This window comes from Rhagoletis pomonella, unplaced genomic scaffold (assembly GCF_013731165.1).
Source record: "Rhagoletis pomonella isolate Grant_MI unplaced genomic scaffold, Rhpom_1.0 Rhpom_scaffold_00006, whole genome shotgun sequence".
NCBI classification, from domain to species: domain Eukaryota; kingdom Metazoa; phylum Arthropoda; class Insecta; order Diptera; family Tephritidae; genus Rhagoletis; species Rhagoletis pomonella.
In genome coordinates, this window is record NW_023458560.1 from 37194864 (window position 1) to 37209878 (window position 15015).

The following is a 15015-nucleotide window of genomic DNA, read 5'->3' on the forward strand; positions in this document are numbered from 1 at the left end:
CAGTTTTACTATATTCAGCCCATGGTTCGCGAATATATTGGATTTTGTGTGTAGGAAATTGACTGTCGCATGGTGTAATCAAAGTACATACAAAATTCCTAATAGTAACTGAAATAGAGAATAACATAGTTGGTGAGGCCAATATCAACTTTTGGTCAGAGAACTGCTTCTGTACTAAAGTATTCTTTCAGGTTTTCATTCCAAAATTCAGATTTTACCACTCTTTGAGTTTTCAGAGTACAAGGTAACATCAATTCAACCAAAATGAAGAGAATATGTTTATTATGTATGTATGAAAAAGCCATTACTAATTTCCGTCTCTTTTTGCTACAAATGAAAGTAACTACCAAGTAAGTAACAATAACACTATGTGCACATACGACTTTATGTGCTGCATTCGTCCGGTTCGTTCGTTCGGTTGTACCAGTACAGTTGCTTCAATATTATCTAGTAGAAATATACAAAACCTTGTCGTTCAATGCTGCCTCAGCCATTCCATTGGCAGTGGATATGGATTCGTTAACGGGACAGATATTCTTACTCGATGAAAACTTCTTGCGCTTCTTTTTCAAAGCGGCTATGGCAGTGAGACCTTAAGAAAAATTTAATTATTTACAAATAAATAACACTTGTGAAATCAACTCTGCTCTTTTTTTTCTAAGTAACTGATAAAAATAACCAAAATTAAATTGTTTAATTTACTGGTTGTTGTATGAAGGAAATGCGAAGCACCGTTACCACCATTGCTGCTGACACTATTACCGCTGCCGCTATTCAAGCTGCTGCTGTGATCCTTCATGAATATGCCACCATGTGTGCCTGCGCTGTGTGCATTGGCACGATGACTGCCTGTCGTAGTCGTTTCGCCACTGCTGCTCATGTAATGCTGCGCAGAATTCTGTGCATATGTAACGCGCACTTGGCCATGAACTGGCGACGAATTGGCTGAGGAATTGCACATGGAGTCTTCCGATTTGGAGCGGCCTAACATTTTTGAGACATTTCCCACTTTGGCGGCCTCGATGAGTGTACCTAAGATTGGAAAGAGAATAGTAAAAATATCAAAAATAACAAGTTCGATGGGTGCCGAGGCTGGCGCCGATTGTATCCTTCTATTCACATAATCCGCTGATGGAGTGGTAACCTCTGGAAGGGAGGTCCAGTTAATATTTTCAGGAATGGCTCGTGTATGAGTGTAAAACCGATAAGAAGGGTAGACCTCTGGAAGCCAAGGGCCGTAAAGAGCGCTATGACCCCTCGGAGTACTTCCAAATCCGAGGGTATAGTATTGCAGGAAACTGCATGGCTGATGAATTGGCTCAGCAGGACACCATTGAGTTCATCTCTCCTGACAGCAAGGCTATAGGAGCTCCTGTGGCAACCTGTGGACAGTGCTGGATAGAACCCCGTTCACAAATGCTTATGCAGCTGGCTAAGCGCCAACCATCGCTTTTATCAGGTGTCCTGATCGGGAAGTATACATTAGGGACCCTTAAGGTACGACTTGACTTCGTTTCGAATCCCTGTTGCCGCATTTGTTTTGAGAATGACGAGATGGAATCATTTCAGCATTTTTTTCTTAGCTGCCCTGCTTACACAAGATTATGGATTAAATATCTCGGCTAGAGTTCCAGCAACACTCCCGAGGAGTGAACATAAGCTGCCTGCGGAATTTTATTTTGAGCGCGCACCATTTCTCTTAACAATTTCCTAAGGATTATCCTGCTACCAGAAAAGATGTATTATGTAGTAACAAAATGGACAACATAAGAAGCGTCTAAGGGAGTGCCTCGTGGGTCTGCCGCCTAAGCTAACCGCAGTCTCCCTGCTAATTTTTAAGGGTGTGTGGTGATATCTTTGAAGGAGAATGTTAAGTATTTAGGACTCATATTCGAGAGGAAACTTACGTGGAACCCGAATATAGAGCAAAGAGTTAAGAAGGCCAACGTTACATTATACGCTTGCCAACAAGCGGTCGGAATCAAATGGGGGTTAACGCCTCGTATTATACATTGGCTTTACACTTCTGTTGTCAGGCCAATACTATTCTATGTAATATTTGTATGGTGGCCAGCATCTTAAAAGGCAAGCTACCTAAAAGTAAGGTCCAAAGAACAGCGTGTTTATGCATTTCAGGTGCCTTAAGAACCCCTCCAAACAAAGCGCTAGAAGTGTTAACAAATTTGCCCGCAATAAACCTGGTGGGAAAATATATGGGCGCCGCTGCGGCGCTCAGACTAAAAAGTATGGTGCTATGGAAAGATCGGCGGTTCGGCCACGCTTAAATACTTTACACTCTCGGTAGTTACAACCAAGAAGTTGACGACTCCGCCTTTAAACCCACCTGCTATAGGCGTTTTAAAACGAGCATCCCGTCAAGAAGAGAATGGCATACACCAAGGCCATGGGGAAGGGGGAAATTGAATTTTTACCCTGAGGCTAGCCAATAGGGTTGGATACGGAGTTTTCTCTAATAAATTAGGACTGGAATTCTGCGTCCGAATTCCGGACTACTGCAGTGTTTATCAGGCAGCTATAAAAGCGGTGGCTGTGTACCTTAGTACGCATGCCCCAAAGAAGACTACGATTAACATCTTCTCGGACAGCCAGTGGGACATCAAATCCATGAACGCGGTAATGCTAAGATCAAGGGTTGCACATGAATGCCTCGCAAGGTCAGCCTCATACGGGTCCCGGGACATAGAGGTATTGAAGGAAATTGGAGGGTCGATGAGCTAGCCGGGAAAGGTACCAATCTCCCCCTATGTGAAGGCCGAGGAAATTGGGATATCAATGAAAACCTACAAATTAAGGATTCGAAATAACATGATTCAAGAGGCCAAGGCTAGAGGAGGCACTTGTAGAACAATCAGGCTACTAAGTATGGCCACAAGTAGATAAGAAATGGACGAAAGAGTTGCTCAGCCTCTCAATAGAAGATATTGCGATATTCACGGCTTGTGTAACCGGACATTAACTATTTGGCAGGCAATCTTCAAGACTAGGAATATTCTCCCACGAATAATGCAGATATGAGGAAGGGGAAGAACGTTGCCCAGCTTTGGACAAGAGCAGAGCAGGCTTTTTAGGTAGGCACTTGTTTGGCTCTTTTACGAAACTATTCGGTGTTGGAACAAAACCAGTCCTACGCTTTATAAGAGCTTCAAGATGGTTCTATGAAGAATAGTCACTGAGTTTCCCGTGTTTCGCAGTGATATTACAATAGACCTGCAAGGTCTAAGTGAGTTGGTTATTGGAACCGACTGCCACATCAACCTAACTTAAATGGCAACTTACGCTTATGTTTCTTCCTTTCACCAAACATCAATTTTTCGACTATTGAATTCCAAAAACCCAATGATGAAGTTTTAAGGAGAAATGTCTGAATAAGTAAAATCCACAAATGCTCCGTCTATCACCGATCGCTGAACAAACTTATACATTTTCTGAAAAAGGTCAGCGACCTGCCTGGCGGTCTTTCCTTGGGGCTTTCCGAATTAAATACGTTGGGCTGAACATCATTCTCAGAGAGAAATTCCTTATTGGCTGATGCCGTTTGAACTCATACCAGTACATCAAAAGCCATCCCATTGATCCTTATGCACAGCGGTCTTAAATGCAGTTCATCGCGAATCAACATCTTCATGGATCTTGACCCATAAATATCGCCATCGAGACCATGCGAAAGTGTCCTGTGTAGTACTAATTAATTCTCCATATGCATACTCAAACCTCATAAAAATAAAATAGCCCACTTTCTGGGCTTACCATTGCATTGGATTGACGAAAAGCTTAATGGACTCAGTGAACTAATCTGCTGCAGCGGAAAATGTCTCATACCAACTGCATTGGGTATTTTCCCAAAATTAATAGGTGTCGAAAATTTCGACTCGAAATACCTTCCAACAAATCCACTAGTCAGCTGCCTTAAGGGAATCCTTGTAAAACTAAGAGAACCTACCACTCTTGAAAGAGTCGATAATGGAGCAAAGTACTATGTGATCACGATCAGAGGAGCGTTTTGAAATTAAAAGAGCGATTATTTTTTGAATCCTGATCCTTACGAAGAAGTTTCTTGCTCTAGACAGTGTAAGCTTTGGGACGCCAAACTTAAGCGATCTGCCTACTGTAGACAAAACAAAGTTGAATGGTGAAGCAGACCTGGTAAATATCAAAGCATCTGCACGATTCGTCCAGATGATATTGTGATTGAAGAACCCGAAGAACTCTCGCAGACTGCTGTCTATGCGTTATATGTAGATCTCCGTAGAGACACCTACAAGATCTTGATGGGCTTCCAAAAAGTTCCTACATATCGAGCCGTTACCGTGAAAATTATGTAAGCAGTTAAGGCTCGATATATACATAATTAATTTGGAATGTGATTCCTACTTGCTACTTCGCCCACTTACCCCAACGCTTCTTGTGGCCGGCAATGCGCTTATTGTGCGGTTTCAATGCCGATTTATTATATTTTGTTGTCGTTTGTATTGTGGTTGTTGTTGTCGTAGTGCCATTTGTTGGCGAGTCCTTGCCGCTTGTCTGACCATTCTGTTGATTTTTGTGTATGAAATTTGAATTGAAAAGATTCGACAGTGTGTTACTAAGTATTTCATGTTGTGTATCGAAATTGTCCAATGAGGTGGAGAATTCTGCTACCGGCGCCAAGGAACCGGTAGAACCAGGTGGCGCTATATTAAAGCCTTTCATAAGTCGTCGCTCCTTTTGACGGTTCTTCTTGCCACCACCACCTGTGTTAATAGAAAAAGAGCGAATGCGAAAATAAATTTGTGCACTTAAAACATTAAAAGCCTCCGCTCACCGCCTTGTCCCGCAGAAACATTGGTATCCATGCCACTATTCTTCAAAATTTCCACTAATTCGCAACGGAATGCCGATATATCCTGTTTGATTTCGTTCACGTCATCTTCGGTGACACCCTGCGATTCGGCCTTGCGTTGCTCTACGGTCACATAGCGACGCACTAAATTGCGCATTATTTGCTGCCATGGTTAAATCATTAAATTATTTTTCAGTAAGTCAAACTTTAATATTCGTCACTATACTATATTACCTGATATTTGAAATCGCGATCACTCGCATGCTGCGCTTTACGCTATTTGGAAGATGAAGAAAGTATAGCTGTGCTATTTTTCTCACAATTTGAAATATGTAAGTATTTCTCACTCACCCGTATTGTCTTTAAATGCTCACGTCTAGCAGCCGAAGAGCCACTACAGAATACTCTGCGCGCCCACTTGAACACATACCATATGGATTTCGGTGTTGGTATAATATTGAATGGTGGTGGGCAGGTGCCACCTTCCTCAAAGTAACTTATCCACAATTTGGAGCGCGCAAATTTCCATTCAACATCAGCACGCTCCTGAAAATTTAAGTAACAGCAATGTGTCAATCGGAGTGGAAGCTCGGTTTACTTAAGAGTAAAAAGTACAAATGAGTTATACTGAGGGTTTTACAGGACACATTGAGACACAACTACGCATCGTTTTAGAACCATAAACCACGCGCGGGTTCTAACCGGGCAATACCCAGTTAGAGTCGCTACTAACCGCGCATTTTAAGGTCTGGGTTTTCCTAATAGGTCGCTCTGATTTGGGTTGAGATCCCACTGCAGATTGAGGGCATTGTGGAACCCTCTCTCACTAACTCACAAGCATTCTCATTTCCGGCAATATTGCGATGACCAAATTAAGTCTACTTCAAACTAAAGACATTGTGCGAAAATTTTATGAAAGCATACATATCCAGTAATAAAACAGCGTCGAAGGCTATATATACAGATGGTTCCAAGCTTAATAAAAGAGTGGGTAGCGGGATTTACTCTTTCCACCTCGCGCTAAACCTCAGTTTTCGCTTACCGGACCATTGTATCGTTTTTCAAGCAGAGCTAAACGCCATAATGGAGGCCGCTTGGAGTCTCATAACCTCCACCCCTCCAGGACGGCCTATCGCTATTTATTCTGACAGTCAGGCTGCTTTCAAATCTCTTAAATCAACAGAATAACGTCCCAAGTAGTCATATAATACAAGAACACTCTGCACCTGCTGACATCAAAATACTAATTGACTGTCACTGGACACGGGCATTTCTGGAAACTGCTTAGCCGACGAGTTAGCAAGGAGGGGGACGGAAATATTTGAAGTCAGTTCTGCTCAAAATGAGGGCATACTTCTAACCTCATGCAAACAGGGACTAAAGGCCGAACTTATCGAAGAGATAAATACCAGGTGGGCTTTGGAAACCACCTGTCATGCTAGCAGGCAAATTTGGCCAACGATTGATGTAAAGCGGCTCGGCTGGACCGTTCTTCTTTCAGATTATTAGTCGGGGTAATCACCGGACCCCAGACACTGCCGGATACCCCGACACCGATTTTTGTCGCAGTTTCTGAGAAGAGGATGACCAACACGCGCAACCAATTCTTTAGCAAGTACCTTCTAGATTATTTAGCCTACCTGAACTCGGCGAACGTCCCTGACTTTTTGTGCTATATAAAACGCACTCTTTGGTTTAATTACTAAGGGAGTAAAAGAAATAAATGGCTTCTGCCAGTGGTATCACAACGGACTTTTCCAGCCTACGAGTGCTCCGTGCTCTACGTGGTGACAGCCACTGAAACCTAACCTAACCTAGCTCTTATTTTTATTTTATGGCCTACTAAAGTTTTCATGTGCCGGCCTAAGTAGTTTTCAAAAATGTGGAAAAAATTGTCTGGGTGAAATTAACAGCCGTATTCTAACAAAGTCACAAACTTTAGCTCATCACTGCTGTGATTTCTACTGCGCCTCAAAGCTTTCCGCTGCAAAAAATATGCCGCTACAATACAAATTTTTAAATTTTTGTGTATTTTTCTAGCCAAGGCGAATTTATATAAGGTGGTGTTACTAGCTCAGCTGATTTTGTGTATGTGTTTCGCCGCACGGCTTCTGATATCAAATTGAAAAATTTTGTTTGAATTTCTACACACACTCTTACAAATTTTGACAGTTTATGCCGCCAAAGCAAAAACAAAATACATGTAAATTTTTGTTTTTGTACTCCTGCTATCACCTTATATTAATTCGCCTTGTTTCTAGCACTCAAAATCGATTTTTTTGTGACACATTTCTCGGCGCACTAGAAATCACAACAGTGATGAGCTAAGTTTTGTGACTCTGTTAGAATAGAGGGGTATTTACCCCTATATATACATATAGTAGAGTTTCATAAGAAATATTTTCGTAGAACATTTGACACCTCTTAAACAGCTTCGACTTTGGACGCCAGAGTCGTAATATCCAGCCGCTCACAAATACTTATGCCTATAAACAGTCGCAAAATTAAGCAGATAGGTTCGTCTTCGTGCTCCCAAAGATGCAGAGAAAGTGCTTGTTCCAACTGCGGGTTCCTTGTTTGAGGCTGTGGAATTCTATTGCAGGTTTTTAATCGGTGCAAGGAAATCGAGAAATTGTACTACTATCCAGATCTCCTTTCTTTCCATAAAACCAGTTTCCTGGATCTTGTAGCGGACATCAAAGCGGTGTGCCTTAAGTGAGGTTTATGGTAAATAGATCTGTGGTAATATTGGGGACATCCGTTCTTATTGGCCACGCAGTCTGTACACCGGGCCTAATTAAATCTGCCTAGTTGTACATAATTATACTGGCCAGCAGGATTGTCCACCAGATCAGACAACCTTAACACAAAATCGGACGTGTTACTGCTTCGTTCTGCCAGAGTTAAACTTTTGCGCTTAGACCCACATCTTTCCTAAAAGCCTATAGGTGCCTGCAAGAGTAGGAGGCAACGATTACTTTCTCCTCTATATATTTCTTTCAACTTAGTTTAAGATCTAGTAGGATTCCCTAGGTAGGAAAAAACATGTAAAAAGGTGGCAATATTATTAGTCGTTAAATAGTTAGCAGTTGTTCAATCTTCCAAAAGCAGTAGTCAAACTGTCGTAGTGGTCGAAAGTAAAAATAGAGCCAAGTCGTCGAAGTTGCCGTAAGTCAAAAAAGATCGTAAAGTAGTCGCCGAAGTAAGAAGTCAAAAGAGGGTTTTATCATTAGTCGTCAAGTCGCTAAGGAGCCATTTAAGCTGAGTCATCTTAAGTTGAATAAGCAGAGTATCTTTTTAAAACCATGTATTATTTAAACATTCATCCAAAACTGTGGGCATCGGGCACTTCACGGGCGGAATTGGCGTGAATCTCAACGGTCCTGCAACGCAGCAATAACGCATCAGTAGTGACAGAAATAGTAGAACATCTTCTCTGCGGTTTTTCTGCCTTCTTTAAGTGCTCAAATTCTAACAAAATTCCGCCCGCGGAAACCCACCGACAAGGTATGCCTTTTTGCTCTCTCATGCTCTCTTTTTAGATTTAATGGAAAGTTGCGAACACCCATCTCACCCACCAAACAATTAAAGGTGCTAGAGAGATTAAGAACTTGTATTGTCCAGTCAGTTATCAGCTATTCGCTTTCTACAATGTCTCTGTGATCTGAGATTAGAACAGTCTGATATTAGTTTGAAGGCACTAAGAATAGCAGGCTTTACTTCAGCTCAGTCATAGTCATAACCTCCGGCCAATGGCTGAAGTCAGGTTCTCTTGAATCGACGTATGAACAGATTTCTGATCAGATTTATGTCTGTACACATTGGCCTCGCAAATTAAAAAAAGGTTAGGTTAGAAGATATTCCAGTAGGCTTCAGGCGCCTGGACTACGCAGTCCCGCCTCCTGTACTAAAGAAACCTTCAAGGGGTGTATGGGAGGATGATGGCTCCAAGTTGGAACTGAAGGTAGAAAGTTAGTTTTCATCAGCCTGATCTCTCTAGCATTTTTTAAGCTGAACTAACAGTAATCAGCGAAGCTGCAAGGTGGTTGATCGATTCTCTTTTTAGTCTGCATGCGGTAACTTTCTTTTCTGATAGCCAGACAGCTATTATTTAAAGCAGTTTACTATAACAAATGTACATCGAAGTCCTTAGAACTTATTAATTTATCTTCTCCATGCCCTCAGGCATTGGAGCCTCCGATTTCTAAAGCCATATCCACTAGGTCTACTTCTAAAAATAGTCAAACCGTTGATTTAACAGTGTTGCCATCAACATCTCAAGCTCCACTGTCTAACTTAGTTCCTCCGAATAATTCGGAGCCCCGCACATCAGATATCATTACCAAAAAGTTGGTTGTAATTCCTCCGAGAAGATCAATCTTTGTCTCTAGATTTGCTAAAGATACTTATTCGGATGATATAAAGTCATACATATCGACTAAAATTAGAACTAAAGATGTATTTATTCGTAAATTTAATTTTAAATACGATCGCGATATTTCATCTTTTAAAATTGATGTAGCTTCCGAAGATTTTGATTCACTACTAAATAGTTCATTTTGGCCGACCGGGGCGTTTGTTCGCGAGTTTGAGTATAAACCTAATAAAAGTAATAATAACGTAGCTAAAATTTCTAATCTTAATTCGGATTCAAAAAACTAACTCGCAAGTCTAATTTAAGTATTTACTATCAAAACGTTAGAGGTTTGAATACCAAATTAACTGACTTATATTTAAAAGGTTTTGACTGCAATTATAATATTATTTCTTTGACCGAAACATGGCTCAAACCTCATATTTATAATTCCAAAATTCTTCCAAATGAATATCAAATATACAGGAGTGACCGCGTGGGCAGAATCGGCGGTGGTGTTCTTTTTGCGGTGCATTCATCGATACCATCCGAGGAAGTTAGTCTTCCTGTCATTGAATATAATGAATTTAAATGTATACGTGTACAGGCTGGAAAGACTTATATTTATTTTATATATATTATATTTCTTTGCTACATCCCTCCTAATTCAGCCGTATCGGTATATATGCAGCTAGTTTCTTTACTTGAGACCGTAAATGCAATGCTTACGGCATCCGATTCTATGATTGTTTTGGGCGATTTAAATCTGCCACATATTTCATGGAACATCATTGACACCGATGTTGTACCAATTTCATCTAGAGATAGTTACAATGTATTTCTGGAGGAAATGGCTGAACTTTGCCTCAAACAAATAAATATATGTCCAAATAAGTTTGGAAAGGTCTTGAATCTCGTTTACGTTGATGATGTTCCGAAGGCCTCTATTAATCGGTGTGATCCCCTAGTTTTGCCGGAAGATGCATACCATCCTGCTCTTGAGTTAAGCTACGAAATCATAAATGAAATACATAATAATAAGTCAAGTTCAAGTACTAGATATGTTTTTTCGAAAGCAAATTTCAGGAAAATTAACAAAGAACTTGCAAAGTTATCTTGGCCAATATATAGAGATGACGTGGAGCGTAGCATTGAGCACTTTAATGATACTGTTTTCAATTTGTTTCGAAAGTATGTGCCAATACGTAATATTATTCATGAAGAACCAATACAATTATGGTTCACTAAAGAGCTTAAAAAATTGAAAAATAAAAAGTCGCACTCTTTTAAACTGTATAAAAGAACGGGCTTACACAGTGATTACCTAAGGTACTCAGTTTTGCGGCATAGCTACTTTGCATTAAATAAGAAATGTTATAATTCATATTTATGTAAAATTAAGAAGAATTTAATTAACAATCCTAAATCATTTTATGGTTTCGTAAATTCAAAGCGTAAGGCACATGGTTTTCCGTCCGCTATGCATTATCGCAACACTGTATCTAGCGACAGCCAACTCATTGCCAACATGTTTGCTCGGTTCTTTAGGTCCAATTATTCTGTAGACTTCCCTATAAGTGGAGACTATCCGTACGAGCTTTGTCCAATCAACTCTGCTTATATTCCAGTAATATCTTCCGATGAAGTTTTACACTCTTTAAAAACCTTAAAAGCGTTATTTAGGCCTGGACCTGATCATATTCCGACCTGTTTTCTTAAAAACTGCGCTGAGAACATCTGCGAGCCTTTAACAACTCTATTCAATTTGTCACTTAAACATGGCGTTTTTCCGTCAGCCTGGAAGGAGTCTTTCATAATACCACTTCACAAAAACGGCAGCAGGTCGTCTAATGAAAACTATCGAGGCATAGCGAAACTCTCCGCTATCCCCAAATTATTCGAAGCAATTATTGTTAACCAGCTGACATATTCTATATCTTCTTCAATTACACAATCTCAGCACGGGAAAATCTACTATGACTAATTATTGGAGTTTACAACTCATGTCTCAAACGGTTTTAGAGAAAATGCTCATACCGACGTAATTAACACCGATTTCAGTAAAGCTTTTGACAAAGTATGTCACTCGTTACTCATCCGTAAACTCGACCTAATCGACTTTCAGCCCAGTCTTCTTCAATGGATCTCATCTTACCTCTCTGATAGAACACATTGTTAATAATTATTCTTCCAACATCATTAAAGTTTCTTCAGGAGTTCCTCAGGGAAGCCACCTTGGTCCGATTCTGTTCCTGATATTCATTAATGATATTTCTTCTATACCCACTGGGAAAATAGGTAAGCACCTTGCGAGGTAAGCCATGTTTTCTTTCAGTTTTTAGTACCAAAATTGTCATCATGGCCAATGTCATCTACTAGTAAAGGGCAAAATGAACACCTCCGAAGACACATTACGTTGTCAGTTGCAAAATAACGTGCAGCCGAAGTTATTTCCAAGCACCGAACTACTCCGAGCGACTGCTCTGCATTACACGTAACTTACTTTGTAAAGCGGCTCAGTAGTATATCTGATACCAAATGTACATTCTAAATTCCTACATACATAAGGCGGCCATGCCTTTGTAAAAGTAAGGGACGTTCGGCAGGGAAATGGTAATGACTGCCAGGTGAAGAGTAAGTTGCTAATAAGGTATTATTACGTGCTCATAATTCCCACTGGGTAATAAAACATTCAAAAATTTTAATGTATGCCGATGATGTGAAACTTTTTAAAACATTGTCCTCTATCGAAGAAAGGTCTTTGTTACAAGCGGATCTGAACAACGTGGTTAGTTGGTGTAATACAAACTATATGCCACTAAACCTTCAAAAATGTAAAGTTATGTGTTTCTCTCGGAGGGCTGTTCAACCAGCTGTTTATTCAATATCAAATTATAATCTGGAGCAGGTATCCAATTTTGTCGATCTTGGTATCACAATGGATTCCAAACTCAATTTCAACCATCATATTAATGTTACAGTCAATAAAGCCAAAGGCGTTTTTGCATTTGTAAGGCGATGGTCAAAAGAGTTCAAAGATCCTTATGTTACAAAAGCTCTTTTTACCAGTTTAGTTAGACCTATACTAGAATACGGATCTATTGTTTGGAATCCCCGCTACCAAGTTCATTCAGAAAGGATTGAATCAATTCAAAAACAATTCTTGCTTTTTGCATTGCGTAATTTTAACTGGGATTCAGATTACAATCTCCCCCCTTACACAAGTCGTCTAAAGCTCATAAATTTGCCTACACTCGCAAGTCGTAGAGAAATGCTGGGTATAATATTTATCGTAAAATTAATGACAGGTTTGAGTAATAGCTCGGCCCTCCTGGCTGAGGTAAATTTTAATGTTCCTTCTCGAGTGTCAAGACACTTTCGACCTCTATTTTTAAAGCCATGCAAAACTAATTTTGAACTAAACGAATCATTCCGTGGTTTATGTCAACATTTTAACTGTCATTCCAGCACGTTTGACGTATCGGACTCGATTTTTACTATAAAGAAAACTATTATTTCCACTCTCAATAATTGAAATACTATCTTTAGCATATCCAATCAGCTGATGAATTTGATTCTGTAGCTGAATAGTTTTAGATCTCGACACCTAACAAACTCCTGTTTCCACTACTCGACACGAAAAAACTAAAAAAAAAAAAAAAAAGGTTCCGTACGTCATGCGGACTGCGCCCCTCGTGTCGGTTGGGCGGGAATGGAGGGTAAAAAGCCGTTGGGATTAATTAATTAAAAAAAAAAACAAAAAAAAGATTGTAATGAAATGTAGACGTACTCCAAACGAGCTGACAAGGAGTTACGTACCTAATGTTGCATGGGTGCCAGGCCATAAAGACATACCGGGCAACTGTGTTGCGGATGAACTAGGAAGGACATGAACCTTACTGTTTGCAATCAATATCACTCGTAATGCGGGTATTGCGCCATCTTCCTGCAATTCTGGCTGGAAAGTAACTTTATCGAACGGGCAAATACGAGATGGGTGCAGGATAGTAAGACATATATATGCATCTGGCCTAAGTTGGATAAGCGTAGATTTCGCCCTCGCCTCCGCTTGGAGTGACCACTGCTCTGACATGTAATCGGAGTTCTCACCAGGTACTGCCTGAAGGGAACCCACGCTGCTAGAATGGGTAGCAGGCAAACAACGAAAACGTGGAGCATTACCTATACCACTTTCGCGCTTTGGTGAGGGTCCATCGACGTTCGCTCCTCCACTATTCATTTGAATGTTAGACTGAACTGGATTCAACCAGTATCTAAGACCTTGTACGCTTCATCAGATCTACAAATTGGTTCCATTTCTAATGTAAGAGTTGGGACGTAAGGAGTATCTAATATGACATCACATGGTGGGCTAAGTGTGCTTTTTTCCGGTGCGGGATGAGGGTAGCTAATACTACATGTAACCTAACCTAACCTAACGCAGCATTATTTAACCTGTGTTTCAGTTGCTGTCGGGCGATCGACGTAGCCGAAAGGTTACAGGTCGTTAGTATACTAATCCAGGTCAGCGCCAAATAAATATTTCGTAGCTGATTTTGATTAGTCTCAAAGCAAATCAGGCACGTTGGCTCGGCCAGATAGGTAGAATAAAGGTAGAGTTTCCTATTCATAGCCAAGCCCAAGGACCCAATTACACCGGAAAGCTGCAGGGAAGTGTCTTATTAGAGCTTTTACAGACTGTACGTTTCGATTACTAAGATTGTACGTACCAACAGTACTTACCGATATAAGTTGATAAGAATGATTCATCATAGCAATAAGTAGATTCAGCAGCACCACAATGTTAATAACGGAATATGTGCCAAACATTAGCATGCCCCAGAAACGTGTGAAAATCTTAATGCCATCCAACTCAAAGCTATCCAAATCGATTAGACCAAAAACAGCCCAGAAAAGTGTCTGTGTAGTTTCGAAGAGACTGAAAACGCAAGAGAACAGGAGTAGGATAATTAACGAATACAAATTTTGAGAGCTGTAAAAGCTTACTTCGAAAAGCGCCGCCAAACGATGCAAGCGTTCGGATCTGTGGTGCCATTCATGGTGATAAGTACATTTGTGGGCGAAACTTCAGGGCAGCGTTTCTTCTCCAAATCTGCGTAGTACCTATTTTGGTTGGTTTATTAAATTAGTTATATCGAACTTCATTTCAGGTTTTATTTAAACTTGTCACTCACCACAACAATTGATTCAGACCACTGCCGAAGGCGAATAGTACGAGTACGTACAAAAAGAAAAACTTCATAATATCCATAACCATACGCGACAGGGACACTTGCAGTGGTCCCAAATGTGGATTCACCGAAAAGATGTATACCAATTTGAGGCTACTGAAAATGTTTGCCGCACTAAAGAGGCCTTCCGAAATGAGCATTGGATCCCATGTGTCCCAACGCTCACGCGGCAAATCAGTGGCATGCGGATTAATGATCATTTCTTTTTGCACCTATGGGAAAGCGGGGAAATACAGTTTTTTAGAAAGAGTTAATATATGCAGAAGATAGAAAACTTTTAAGTTAAAACTAAAAATGACCACCTGGAAGAAAGACACCACACGTAATGCCACTGTGGCCACATAGAGTGAATTCGTTACGAAATCGATGACATTCCACATATCGTTGAGATACTCTTGCAGACCTACATCCCACAGCTGCTTGATTTCGCTCCAAATTAGACCTGGAGTGGAATATTTTTTTTTTTTAAGAAATTAATAAAACGGGACCACAAAAACAAAGCGATGAAAACTTTTGTTGACAAGACTAGGTGTTTTACTTAATGTTTTTGTGGTCGCTGAACACGGATC

General features: G+C 40.4%; 2 protein-coding genes across 2 annotated transcripts in view; both read right to left on the reverse strand.

Moving 5' to 3' along the window:
* LOC118740683 (bone morphogenetic protein receptor type-1B-like) overlaps nucleotides 1–15015 on the reverse strand; it is a 740115-nt gene that overhangs the window by 560349 nt on the left and 164751 nt on the right. The gene's annotated exons all lie outside the window — the stretch shown is intronic.
* The window catches only part of LOC118740681 (transient receptor potential-gamma protein), a 42884-nt gene that overhangs the window by 20419 nt on the left and 7450 nt on the right, over nucleotides 1–15015 (reverse strand). The window contains exons 9-18 of the mRNA XM_036472309.1: nucleotides 14749–14888; nucleotides 14390–14658; nucleotides 14202–14318; nucleotides 13938–14133; nucleotides 5192–5386; nucleotides 5075–5116; nucleotides 4823–5003; nucleotides 4413–4751; nucleotides 703–1032; nucleotides 468–592 (exon numbers count right to left, since the gene is read on the reverse strand). Of these exons, the coding sequence (XP_036328202.1) occupies nucleotides 468–592; nucleotides 703–1032; nucleotides 4413–4751; nucleotides 4823–5003; nucleotides 5075–5116; nucleotides 5192–5386; nucleotides 13938–14133; nucleotides 14202–14318; nucleotides 14390–14658; nucleotides 14749–14888 (1934 nt within the window). The remainder of the gene's footprint in view (nucleotides 1–467; nucleotides 593–702; nucleotides 1033–4412; nucleotides 4752–4822; nucleotides 5004–5074; nucleotides 5117–5191; nucleotides 5387–13937; nucleotides 14134–14201; nucleotides 14319–14389; nucleotides 14659–14748; nucleotides 14889–15015) is intronic.